This window comes from Saccostrea cucullata, unplaced genomic scaffold, assembly GCF_032062105.1.
Source record: "Saccostrea cucullata isolate Sc308-1 unplaced genomic scaffold, CSIRO_AGI_Scuc_v1 ctg1321, whole genome shotgun sequence".
In the NCBI taxonomy this organism is placed as follows: domain Eukaryota; kingdom Metazoa; phylum Mollusca; class Bivalvia; order Ostreida; family Ostreidae; genus Saccostrea; species Saccostrea cuccullata.
Window position 1 is genome coordinate 186,748 of NW_026922877.1, and position 14,761 is coordinate 201,508.

Sequence of the window (14,761 nt, forward strand, 5' to 3'; positions counted from 1 at the left end):
TTGACGCGTAAATTGTGGCTCTTTCATAAAATATATTGAAAGTATTTTTACTTATGTATTTAAATCTACAGCACAAACATTGGTTATTTCATATTTTTAGCTTTTCAGTTTTTACTGCTTTTACTTTCGTTTTCACTACAAATCATTTCGATCCCGATGTTAAATAGTGGACAGACTTGTTAAGTCATACAACAGATACTTCGGAAAGAAAACGCAACTGTCTAAGCTTGCTCGTTTGTTGCCCCCGGCTAAAATTAGAGAATATCAATTTCAGTCTGTCTGTCCGTCCATCTATAGTTCTGTCTGTCTGTAACACTCATGAGTTCCCGGCAATATTGCGTGAAGTCTTTGAGCTATTGTAGTGAAATTTTACATAACTGTTTACATCTTATATGTTCTTTGGAAGACCCTCTTGATTTTCAGGCCAAAGGTCAATGTATTAAATATAGAAATTCTGTCTGTTTAAACATTTGTTTTCGCGCGTTATCTATGTATATGTACGCCATTGAGCTTTTGCAATGAAATTTTATACCACAACTCCATACGGCCATATATGGGTTAAGGAACACCCCTGTGTATTTTGAGGTTCAAACGTCAGTGTCATAAATTCATACTTCTGTGTGACTCTGTGTAAAACTTTCATTTCCAGTCAATATCTCGAGGAGGTTTTGAGTTTTTTCAATTAAATGTCATAAACCATAACTCCCTATGGCCCCGCCCTGGACCCCCACCCCCCCCCCCCCATTCTGCGCATACTTTTTTGGCTTGTTTTTCATAAACTACGACCTGATAATCTAGGTTGTGGCAATCATATTTATGAATTAATAGGTTTATTATATTATAAGAGGTCTGATAAATGAATTTGTAGGTCTTAGTAATGTTTGCTTTATTTCAATTCTACTTTTTAAGAAACAATTTTAAGCCAAAATTCAGCTAGTTACTAGTAAGTCAAATGACGGTAGTTAATAAACTAAGAAAAAGCTTCTAGGCTATACCGTCAAAGCTTACATGTTACCTGTTTGAATGAACAATTATAAATGTTTATTTTTTTATTCTAAACTGTACAAGAAAATGTACTAGGTATTTCAATAATCCTTTATTTGTATTCTCAAAAGAAGGTTCAGTATGGCTGTTTAAGTATCGCAGGGACAAGGGTGTTTCCCTTTTCTTAACACATAGCCAAGAGTGATTCCACCGGCGGCATGATAAACTCTAACAAAGATGATAGTGAAGCTTATTGGGCTCCGTTTTATTAAAAATGGCACAATGTCCATACATCCCCCTCCCCCTAAAATCTTATTGATATGATAATGAGATTGTAGGTTTATAACTTCTTTGATTAATGTTACGTGAATTGGAACTTAAATGTTTATACATACTTTCCGTTCTTTTGAATTTGAGACAAAAATGCAAGAATCTGCACGTACAAACGCTTCTGTTCCTATGCAGAAAAAATATTAAGACGATGTTTTAATTTTAGTTCCCAACTCTGCTACTGATTAAAAATTTGTTGAAAGCATTTTTTCAGTTCTCTATGATTCTTTTTAAAACATTATCACAGAAAAGAAAAATCCACTGGCTGACTCTCTAAGCTTTTTTTAAAAGCTAAACTTGTAATGAAATATGTTATTGATGGAACAGCGTTGCTTCAAATACAGAAACGATTAGATTTTTGGCCATAAACTTAATAATTATTATAGTCTCAATATCCTCTATCATATTTAATTTTTCCCCCATTTTATTCGAATATCTAAAAAAAAAATAACTGATAGGATCTCTAAATTATTTATACCCTAAGGTTACATTTGTGGCCCTGATATTCATGGCAATAATGATATATGGGGTCAATGATCAAATTCTTGAGATATGTTGTTTAGAATGGATTTGTTCATATTTTACAAATATACATTATGACAAAAATAAAAATTTAGAAAATTTAGTCCGAATTTCCTCTGCATTACTATACATTGGTTTTTGTTCCTGTTTATTTTCTTCCAATAATGAATTTTAAATCTTTAAATTGATATTGAGGGAAAACTGTTTTTTTTATCCATTTAGAACAATTTTTGATGTAACATACCAAACATTATAAAATTTCCTTTCTGTTTCCTGAAATCTGAGTAAATATCATCCTTAATGTTTGAAAGATATGGCCAAAAATTAAAGTGTTTATAAAGTAGATCAAATTTCATGGTCAAAGGGTCAAAGCTGTCTATATCTAATGGAAGAAATTTTAAGGAGGATAACATAAGTGACGTATGAATCTCCTAGCTCTATCCGTTTAAAATTTGTGTCCAAAGTTGAATTTTAAATTTCCTAAAAGTAGGTCAAACTCCTAGGACAAGGTGAAAGGATAAAAAAATATTGATATCCGATTGATTGATTGTATATTGTTTAACGTCCCTTTCGAGAATTTTTCACTCATATGTAGACGTCACCATATGCCTGTAAAGGGCTTCAAATTTTTACTTTAATCGGCACTCAGGGTCATTAAGCAGCATGGCATCTTTATCGTGCCAACGCCTGCAGCTGACACGGGGCCTCAGTTTTTAAGGTCTCATCCAAAGGACCCGCAACTTTCACTTCAAAGTGCCTAACGCATGGCGAAGGAATAGTTGCTACCAATTTTTTATCGACTTAGGTCAGTCGTGACCGAGATTTAAACTCACAACCTCCCGATCACTGAGCGAGCGCTCTACCAACTGAGCTACCGAGAACGGTAATAACCGATTGAAGGTCTTGAGAATATTAAATTTTTGCGACAAGCAGAAAAACAGATTAACAAGCACCAAGAGAGTCAGACATAGCTAGACAGAAAGACTCAGACGAATAGGGCAAAAACTCTGTACCCCCTATAAACTCCGATTACATGGGCATAAAAATCATTTATCAACAGTCTTAAAATCTCCTCATTTACAATATTTAATCAAAAAAAATATCAGGCAAAACTGAAAAGAAGATCTGCAGCTCTACAAATATATAAAGATAGCTTAAGAATACTTCAAAAAGGAAACCTTCAGTGCAATGGCAATTGCTATGGAATCAATCGAATTTGTGATGGGTCAATATTTATACCTTTGATGCATTAATTTATTGTATTTGTAAAGTTTTGCTGTGCATTCCTTTTGGCGGTTTTGGTGGAAAGAAACTTCCGCTAAGTCAAGTATAAGGCTCGTTCTCTTGCACTTACGAAGGCTGTTCAATAAATAATGTCCTCGGTGCTCGGAAAGAATCAAAAGACGCTTTACAATGATTTTGTCTTCATTTTTTTACTTATTAATCTCTTTTAATTATAACACATGTCCGTAACCTTTTTTTTTTATCCAATTTCTGATTTATTTCAGAACTCATTTTTGGGTATAACCTTTGGTATACTGGAAAGTGGCAGATCCAATGATTTCCTGGACTTGTTTTTTCCTTATCAAAGGTGTTTTTTCAAGTTTGGAAATAGAAATTAGTCAAACGGTCAAAGATCTGGCGAATATTGTTAATGTGAAAAAATATTAACTATCTGTGTATCACGAAAACACCTTTACTCTTCAGGGTGTGCGAGTTTGGACTCTGTCATGAAGAAATTTAATGTAGTGGATTCCTGATTCTGGGTCCTTTCTCTAATAAACCTTCGATTTTTTTGCAAAAAAATGTTTCCTAGCCTCATCCAGAAATTAAACTGTCTCCCCGAATACGAATTTGAACAACAATACCGCTTATATTTAAGAACATTGCAAAGAAATATGTCTTTGTGCGCTTGCAATTCTTTGCACTCGCCAGACCTTCCCTGTTTTTGTCATGTTCATCTTATGGTAAATTTTGTTTTGAGGATTTTAAGCAATATCTTCAAGTTCCATTATCTGTTTGAATATCCAAAAAACGTGGATAACTCCAATCACTGATATTTTAAAATAATTGTTAAGCCATTCATACACGATGTCGTTTTCACTCATTTTTCAAAACATAGGGTTACCTTTGACTACGCAGCACAGTTAAGGTTACAAAAAAGAGGCGGAGCCTATTTTGTACGGGAAAACTTGACATCATACACAATATACGTCATACAACATTTCTTTAAAATACCAAAAAATGAGTTCATCTGCTAATTTAACCAGTAAGAAATCATCAAATTACATAAAAACTTACTACAGCGTGTTGTTTTGTCGCTAGTTAAATCCCACATAACAAGTTATAAACAAATCACTGACCGCAATACACTTGTCAATATGACGTCATTTCTTACAACGTGACATAGTTTGTATGCAGTGAGAGACAGATCAAGTAATATTTTCTCAAAACAATATGTATTCTCTAATTAAATAAAATATTATTTACAGATATTCCATAGGCAAATAACTTGAATTTAATGTCTTCTTTGCTATTTTATTAATATATTTTCTGTACATTACGTATTAATTGACACTGCCGTATATCCAAGTACATCAAAGGGTAATGTGGTGGGTCTTAATAAATCGATCTAGTGCAAGGGCATACACCCTATGGATCAAAGTAAGTTTTTACGTTTCAACTATAGAACTATTAAGGTATATGAAAAGTGCTGCGATCCTGATGAAATCTTCAAAACAATTTAATTATTTCACTATTCCATGCCGCTGACCAGGAAAAAATATAGCATTTGGTCATAAAAGTATAATTTTAACAATGAAATTGCAGAATTTAGACAGGATCGCAGAAGAAGTTTTTAGTTTTTAGAAACTACAATACGTGTTGAAAATATTTATATACCAAACTTGGAAATTTTACTTGGTTATGTCCTTGCACTATTGATATTTATATGTAACATCAATACTCCAAGTCAATGTGCTAAAATCGCGTGACTGCCGCATCACGTGATTAGTCGAAATATAAAATATAATCGTCCTCGATATGTAGTTATTAATCATAATAACAATTATCCAATTTAAATAATGTACAAAAAATAATCGCCATCCCGATTACGAATACATTTTTAAATACAAAATTTAGTGGATATTTCCATTGCGCACCTTAACTGTACTGCGTACTAAGCTTTTTTACCGTCAAAAGCTTCTTAAAAACAGTGTAAACTATCCCTATATAATGTCTATCAAATTCGATATTGTCTTAATGTCTATCCTATATCATCAAGTATTTTTTGTTGAAATAAGGCAAACAGTGCATAAGTGTTAAAATCTTATTGTTGGCAAGGACGGTACCCATTTTTGATGCCCATTATATAATTTTTTATCATTGAAATCCACCTGCTCATTTATCTATAAAACAGGTATTTGTTGCTGTAAATGTCACATATTTCCGTTAATATATCTTCGGGATTTTGAACAAGTTTTACAGCAGCTTTGTTTTAGCTTTTATTTTTGCTCTAGTTTACCGATTCTTAACCATTCATTTTTAATGCAGTGTCTCGAAAAGCCCTTGTTTCCCAGCTTCTCACAATGAAACTATGTGATGAAAAGTTGTCACATGAACTGTTATAAATTCATTGAATATTCAGTTATGAGAGAAAGCCAATCTTAATGTCATATGATGTCTGTATTGTATGCCATACAGTTCAGGACATTATTTATTGAACAGCCCTCGTATAGGCCAAAAACTATAAGTGGGCTAAATCAAAGCATTGCTAACTTTTTCAAAATCAATTTTCGCAAAACATATTTGTATAATTTTAGTAAAATAAAATGTATAATATTCTGATAACAAACTGATAAATGGCATTGACAAAATCATATTGCTCGAACTTGCATCCCAACCGAGCCTGTAAAAATCATTCAAAACACTATAATTGGTCCAGCACTTCTTAAATTTTGGATGGCCATGTAATTCGAGATAAGGTTTCACAATTCCTTAAAGTCAAAAGTAATTTGCTTAATTTAAAAAGGGTCTGGCGACAAACCGTTTTTTTTAAGAATTCTGACAAACTGTCCTGCCAATCAATGTTAATACAAGTATCACGTGCTATGTAAAAATTTGTTTTCCGGGGGATGGGGGTGGGGAGGGCGTACAAATTAAACATGCAAGACCTAAAGTATCTCCCGAGCACCGGGGGGTGGGGGGGTATCTGTCTTACCGCAGCTGAGAAATTATTTCAACTTGAACCTAATCTAAATTAATCTCGAAAAAATTAATATTAAGCATTGAACAGGAAGCATTTAATGGATTCATCCAAAAGGCTTCAAAATACAATCGGACAATACTTCGCTGAGAATATCATTCAATTAAAAAAAAAATAATCATATTTTTATTTGATGTTTTTGCTAAATGTTTTTTTAATGTTTGCGCAGCACAGTTAAGGTAACAGTAAGGAGGCGGAACCAATTTGTATAGGAAATGTTTACTATGACGTCACACAAAATATGAGGTCTTCAAAATACTACAAATTGATATCATTTGCTAATTCAAACTGCTGGGTAGCTTAAACTGCATAAAACTTACCATTACATGTAGTTCTGTCTTTGTTAAATCCCACACAACAATATGTAAACGATGCATCAATCGCAATGCATTTGTCAATGTAAGGTCATCTCGCAAACAGTACGCAGTTTGTACACAGTGAGAGGCTGATCAAGTCACATTTTGTACAATAACAAATGTCTTCTATTCTGGAATAAAATATTATTAATAAAAGGTCTTGGATGCCATGTCTAATTTACTATTCTATTTATAAACTGTCGGTATATTCTCCAGACAAGTGATACTGTCGTGTGTTTGTATGCAGATTCATTTTCGATTTTATTTTTTGAAATATTGCTGCATTACTAATAAGATGAACAGTAAAAACCCTTAAAACTCTTTAATATTGCCAATTGCTTTGTTCAACATGCAATTTTGTTTTTCTGTTAAGCAGACTCAAACTTGACTTCCGGTTATGGTATGAAAATCGTTCAACCGTTAAATTACCGATATTTACCAATTTGAAGATATCCATAATTTTAAGATACATTTTTCTTTACTTTACATAATTATTTCACCCTAAAAGAGGGTGTTCCGTATCTTTTGTGTGTCAGTACATAAGTATAATTAACGCAAATTAAAAATATCATTAAAAATATGTTATTGAATCAAAGACATTTGGATTTTTTTTAGGATACCGAAAGATATTTAAGTCCATCGCTCTCAGATATATATTCTCACATTATAATTTATTTTAAATTTTGTTTTCTAAGCAACATGCATATATTGCCATCACATAGATTATTTTTATTTCGAAATAAGCTAATAGTCATGAAATCTTTTTCTACATATTGAATTTTTCATGCTGGCAAGTGCACTATGAAATGAAATGAAGTCAAATACAGTTTTACATAATAAATCATGCAACAACTTGAGTTAAAAATATCCTCTAGGAAACTTTGTTGATATGAGGATGATCAAAATGCAAACGTGCTTAAAAGTTCCGGAATTTACGAATACATGTACGTATGCTTTTGACACTATCAAGTCAAACACCGGAAGTATTTTCATAGACATCGTTTCATATTTGAAAGGGTTAAAGTCTATTAGAGCAATGTACATGTAGTTTGAATTGTTAAATGTCCATGATTTAAGAAGATTTACTATAAGTAGAATGAATGTTTGAACAATTGAACCATATACTAAAGATCTGGCCCCGGGATCATGAAGCATCTTAAGCTTAAGTCAAAAAATTCCTTAGATGCTGAATTTCTTTAGAGGTCAAGCAGCCCAAAATGAAAATGCCTTCCGATCTTGCATCATCAGTGTGCTGTTGTATGCAACTTATGAGTTTCCTTTAACAAGTATTAAAGATTTTATAGATAATTGAAATTTTGACTTAAGTCTAAGTCTGTTTCATGATCCAGGGGCCTGAACTATAGATCCATTGGATGCACTGAAATTTGCAATTAAACGCATTGTATTATACTAGTATGTTTAGTACAATGATGTAGGTTTGAAGCAGACAAGATTTTATGTGTAATTATACAACAACCAAGTTTCGTCCTGATAATCAGATAAAAATACTTATTCAAGAGTTAATTAATTTCACGGTTAAGATAAAATGTATATTGTTTATTATATTGTTACAACTGGTTATATTAAGCCCTAAGATAAAGAAAAGAAGTTAACCACATTTTTTTGTGATTGTAACTACATCCCACAGATAAAACAATATAGAAACCGATAAATTCAACCCCCTTCCCTCTCCTGACAATTTAACATAAGTTATCATAAGTAATGTAACAGGAAAATCGACTATGTCTACCGTATATCTGGAAATTTTTGCTGTAGATAAATTTTTAGCAAATTTGCAAGTTCATTGAATTCGCAAAAATATTTTTCTTAAAAATATATTACCAATAAGAAATGTAAGGAAAGCAGTGGTAATTCGCAAAATTTTGAAACGTAAAAATCAATCAACCCCATTTTGACCCGAATTCGCAAAATAAAATCGACGTAAAAATTTCCAGATTTACGGTATTTAAATCAGTATTGATTGATGAATATTAAGTTCCCCTTCATCACATTGATGGTACTGACAATGTTTCTGAATTCGGGTGCTGTAATTTAAATGAAAAAAAAGTCAGATATGTAAATAGGGTGAGCATATTTTTTCATTGAAAACTAAAACGCACACACTAACTTATTAAAGATTTATCAGAAAAGAATATCCTTTAAAGAAAAGGTCAAATATATATGTTTTTCAATAAAATCCACATGTTTTAATGGTTATCATCTAAAATATTTAATAGATAATGAAGTAAAGCAATTTCTGTCGAGAGTAAATCAATTAAGCTTCAGTCTTTTCTTAATCCCTCTCTTGAAAAACTAAGTAGTGAGCGGGATGACCGTCCCTCTAGCTTCACATCAGTCCGTCTCTCAGTCTTTCTGTGTGTCTGTCCTTCTGTTACGCTTTAAGGTATCCATGTCTTACAAGTAACTCCTCTTATAAACCGAGTTGAATTTAATCTTGGGAACAAATGGCATTGTGCACCTCTTATCTTACTTTTTGATCGGACACATATTTTGGGTTTCCCATACGAAGACAAGGGCACTGTCGTTCTTTAATATTAAAGGGCAGCCATCTTTTATCCACATCTTCTCCTTTACCACTGAACTAAATTTAATAATACTTTCACACATTCTTCCGTACACAATGCAATTGTGCACCTCCTATTTTACTCTTTGATTTGACGTTTATTTCGGGTCTTTTCGACAAACACAACTTGGACTTTGATATTATAATCATACGGGAGGGGGGGGGGGTCACTTTTGAGGTGAAAAAAAATATTTTTTTTTTCGGTATTCCTATCTAACTTTAAAATCATCTGTAAAAAATATGAAACCAATCCCATTTGATTTCGTCCAATAATTCATGAGTTATTAAAGCTCATATGACGATATCCCACAAAAGTGAAAATCGAAAACGCTCATTATCTTCAATGATTCTCCAACGCATCTTCAGAGCCTTACTTTTCCTTTCCATGGAATTCATCAGAGTGTTTTTCTTTCAAAACCAGCTGGCTATATTGGGTATGGGTAATCGCGCCAAAAAATTACTCAACCGACGCGCGCATGCACCAGTGAAAGGAAAACAGCAGTAAACTGACCGGCTCAAAAAACCAAATACAGAATTGTTATCTTTCATTTTTGTGTGAATGTAATGATAATCATATTCTACTGTATAAATGGCTGTTTTTATGGTAGTAAGGTGACGATTTATGAGATGGCAGAACGAATAAACTGTCTGTGACATGACTCTGTTTTGCGTTTACGTCATCGTCACGGTTGATTGAAAACCATTCCATACCTTTTTTGACAAAGGGTAACAATTTTATGGGGGAAAATTTACGATTAACTGCTTAGTTACCCGTTCGTGTTATTTTCATTAAATAGGGAAATCGAAAACCAGACCCAACGGAACTTCTGTAAACTGTACCAAGGTTGCACGAAATTCATATCGTCTCTATATATTGAAAAACGATTTGTGAACCTCAGTTGCATCATTTGGTGCAACAAGATTTGCTGACAAATTCTCCCTCAGCAAATTGCACGTGTTTTGGACTTCTTAGCGTTTCCCTACATGACGTCATACAGTTCACGGTTGAGTAATTCTGAACACTGATTTTGGTGCTTAGTAACTATATTTCACATCTGACCAATTTTCGTAATTTTCAGTCATGCTTCAAAAAGTTGCTGCTTTATTTGCGACATCATGAAACTGTCAATATTACGGTATGCCATAGCCCTCTTTTACGTTGTATAGCTGTGTATTGTGTCCTCTTGCTTTTTGTCCATTTTTATCAGACAAAAGCAGAAATTGTTATTGCATAACACAGTCATTGATATGTCGCCTGCACATTTTTTGCATTATTATTATTTAAATGTCATAATTCTCCAAGGCGTATTGGGTCTTATCAGGCATCTACATTTCTCGTTGTATTTTATATCAAACAAAGGGGTATATATTAATAGTGATGTCCGTCCGTCTGTAAAGCTTTAGGGTACCAATCTCTTATCTGCAACTCCTCTGTTATTCCTAAATCAAATTTAGTAAGACTTTTACAGAATCTTTGTTATATAGTGCCATTTTACACTTCCTATTTTACTAATTAAACGGGCATATATTTTCAGCTTTCCATAGCGAAACATTGACACTGTGATTTTTGTATAATATTGAAGGGTATCCATCTCTTACTCGCAACTCCTTTTGTATCACTGCGTTCATTTATTGAATGCTTATTGAGAAATAATAAATCATGTGTTTCCACGTGATTATCTTGGAAAATAGCTATTTTATTGATTGATTTCTATTAAATATCAGCTTTTCTATTATAAGCTTGTGGACAACTTTTTATTAACACGTTTATCAATATTACAATACTAAAGCAGTCAGTGCAATTGGTTGTACATTTTAAGGACAGTTATCGAAAAACTCTGAATACAGAAGCAAACTCTTATTTAAAAACCTTAACAAAATTAAGCAGTGATGCACAAATCGTTTCTAGAGTTTATATATGAATTCTTTCGCAACTTTCCGTGGTAAATTTAGTCTTTCATAAGTAAATAAGATCCTTAGAAAGATTTAATTTCAATTTTAGAAAAACAGCAGAAATTCAGTATGCATTTTTAAAGTATGTTTTTTTTTATCAACGAATAAAAGAAATCAAGAAATATAAATATTTGTTTGGAAGCACACGTGTACTAAATAATAAAGTTTTCCTATTTACAAGTGCTATGTTTTACTGGAAAATTATTTTAGTAGTACAGGAAATTTTGCGGAAGAACGATTTTTCAAAAAGAAAAAAAATAAAACAAGGAAATTGAAGTTAACTAGTTTGGGAATTGTGTATTTGTGCAGGGGTACAATGATTGTTCAAACGAAAAATTCTCATAGATATAAAAGCTCCCTGGGCATTTCGTTAGCCGTTAAAAACATAACCGCTTTTCTGTTACTTATTGTACACTCTGGTATTTCGACCAAAGGACCGTGTTCGGAGTAAGTGAAGTAATTTCACAGTTAAACTGAAATTGCATTTGTTAATATTATTAATGATTTGGCGATTACTGTATATGTGGAATTTTAATCGAATTGCAAATTTTGCGATTTATACTCAATCTAAATAAAAAAAAGTTATTTTAGCTATATTTAGAATCATGGAAATGTAATAGCATCTTCTAATGCAAAATAAATACTTAATTTGAGCGATCCAACACACGTGCTAAAACTAGATGCCAAAAATGAATCTTTGCTAAAATTTCTGCTTTTACGGGGTATATTTCACATGAATCTAGGGATAGCTTCTACAACGGTTGTTGTCCTGGCACATCTTGGAATTCCACACTTCAACAGTGTCTTGGTAAGTTGACTAGATTTAATGCATCCTCCGGGTATTTATCACAGAAAACAACATATATTGTATTCTTATCTTATTCCCTCCTTGAAAACTACTTAAATGAAATCCTAAAATGTCGTATTACTAATTCTGGCTTTTGATCTGTTATCTTGCAGATTGTTTCCCAGGGCTGTACGGAGAAAATTGTAGTCATCCTTGCCAGTATCCACAATTTGGTGATGAATGTAAAAACAAGTGCAACTGTAACATAAGCTCGTGTAATTTCGTTGTAGGATGTACAGGTACGAAACCGTTATTTAAAAATTGATTATAAATAGATTTTATATGGGAGGGTTGTCCAAAAAAGTCCTGGACAATGTTTATTACTTTATTAATTTGCAACCAATACTTACCAAATTCTGCATAGCCATACTATTTTCAATGTTCTTTGAAATGTTGAATTCTAAGATATATATCTTTCATATTATTAATATTGGGACGATTTATATGATGGTCTATATGGTATATTGGCGCACGAACATAATTCGGAACAGTTTACGCATATTATTATTACATTTGCTTTCTTTTTTGGGGCAGTATTTTAAACATTGAACACAAATTTGAATCAGTATCAAAATAAAATAAATAATAAAAAAGAAAACACGTCAAGTTTTTATACAATTAATGGCATTAGAAACAGACAATTAGACTCCTGATTTTCAAAGTATCGTCGAAATTGAGTTTGATGGAAATGACGTCCTCAAATGCATGGCCGGCGCACAGGGTTGTATTTTTTTTTTTAGATATGGTTTATTTACATCAGAGACGGATCAAAAAGTACAGAAGTAACATTACCTACAGCATTCTGATAGAGAAGTTCTTTTTGAATGATATAAGATTAAATGATAGTTTTCTTCTGTACCGAAAATAGTTATCGCATGTAAGAAGTAGTGTACTGTTAGTTTATGTATTTTCTGCTGCCTACAATGTGCCGTGATCTTTTAAATAAATTTCGAGTGAAATTTGAATCTGCAGAAGACGGAAAGTAGTGAATTTTAAATTAGTCCCGAATTCAAGAGTGTTTTTTTCACCTTTAAAGGTAGTTGGACACAGATTTGAAGTTAAAATTTTCTCTATAATATTACGACTTATATATTTTAATAGCATTTCACACAAAAATTAATTAAAATTCTTATTTCATTTTAAAGTTATTAAAACTTGATTGACATATCCTTGCACTTTCACAAATTTTAATTTTATTCTTAAAACTAAGGAAAAGTGACAATCTGTGTATTTGCGTTATTTTTATTGTTAAGGCCGTGTCACACTGTGACGATTTTTACTACGATTCCACCCGACTTACAAAAAACCATAAAGGGCCGACAATCGCCACGCTAGCCTAGCATTTTTTGGACAGAGGGTGACTTCTTCCAGTGTGTCACGATACGACTACTATGTCCCCTCAACAATGTACGAGGCTTATACGACACCAGAACGAGTTTTGGCGAGTAATGTACGAACAAAGACGATAAAATAACGAACACAATTCGATCCTTATACGAATTTGTACGATAAGACACGACTTTAAACGATGCTCTTACGAAATACCTACAAGCCTGTACGATGCCTACACGATATTCCCACGAACAGTGACGAGTTCTTACGAATATACTTGGTTTGAGTAGATATATAGAGAGAGGGTTGCTTAAAATTTCGAAGTTGTATAATTTTGGCAGTAGCTACCGTGCGGAGGCTTCAACTGCTGCAATATTCGGGGGAACTGGAACAGAATATTGCAGAAAATGACAAGGCAATCGCTTATTTATTACACAACGGGTGTGCACAGAGGCAAAGAAGAAGATACTGGATCTAAACATGGATCACCAGATGTACTCATTATGGATACCGGTATTTTGATCGCTTGATGAAAGAACTTGAAACGGAGATTGTATTGTCATTCAAAAACTTCCCCAGAAAAGAGCCAGATATGTTTAGAGAGCTTGTAGACAGATTACAAAAGACAAGACACGTGGTTCAGAAAAGCTTTGGAACCTGGATTAAAGTTGGCCATTACACTTCGGTATTTAGCAACAGGAGAGTCATACACAAGTCTGATGTACGGATTTCGAGTTATAATACATTTCCTTGCTGGTTCGTGAAGTTTGTGATAGTATAATAGTGGAATATGCTGATGAAGTAATTGCATGTTCAAAAACTACAGATGAGTGGTAACAGTTAGCTGAGCAGTTCAGAATTAGATGGAACCTAGACCATGTCCTTGGTATAAAATGCCCCCAAAACAAAGGTTCATTTTGTAACAACTACAAAGGGTTCCACTCCCTCATTATTATGGACCTTGTTGATGCTGATTATAAATTCATTTGGATTGACGTACATGTAGGTGCAAATTGTTCTGCATCAGATGCTACTGTGTTTAACAAATCAGAATTAAAAGATGTCATCGAAAATCAAAATATTTGATTTCCAGAAGCTGCCCCTAAACCAATGATATCAGAATTATCCCGTATTTCATCGTGAGTGATGATACCTTCCCTCTCAGGACATGGCGTATGAAACCTTTCGCAAGGACTTTAACCAATGAGGAGCGTATATTCAACTAAAGACTCAGCAGAGAAATTCGTGTTGTAGAAAATGCATTTGGAATACTCGCCAAAAGGCCTAGGGGCCATAAAACTTAAGCGATCGAGTTCACTTTTCATCTCAGTTTCACTTTTACCACAGGAATATAAAGTGAAAAAGTGAGACAAATGAAAAGTGAACTCCTCTAACTTTTATGGTACCCAGGCCAGATGGCAATGCCTCTTAGCTTCAACGCGGAAAGAACCAGAAACTATTTCATCTTTTGTTGCTGTTTTCATGATTTGATGCGAAAGATATTTCTAAATCTCCAAAACGCGTACAATCGTACTATTTTGCAGTTTACTCGCACGGTACTTGTATTGCACTCGCCGTCAATCGCCTGT

The 14,761-nt window shown here is 33.2% G+C and overlaps 1 protein-coding gene across 1 annotated transcript in view; it reads left to right on the forward strand.

Moving 5' to 3' along the window:
* LOC134262655 (multiple epidermal growth factor-like domains protein 10) overlaps positions 1 to 12,073 on the forward strand; it is a 108,562-nt gene extending 96,489 nt beyond the window's left edge. The window contains exons 4-5 of the mRNA XM_062745029.1: positions 11,737 to 11,801; positions 11,954 to 12,073. Coding sequence (XP_062601013.1) covers positions 11,737 to 11,801; positions 11,954 to 12,049 — 161 coding nt within the window. The 3' untranslated portion in view covers positions 12,050 to 12,073. The remainder of the gene's footprint in view (positions 1 to 11,736; positions 11,802 to 11,953) is intronic.
* Positions 12,074 to 14,761: the final 2,688 nt, after the last annotated feature.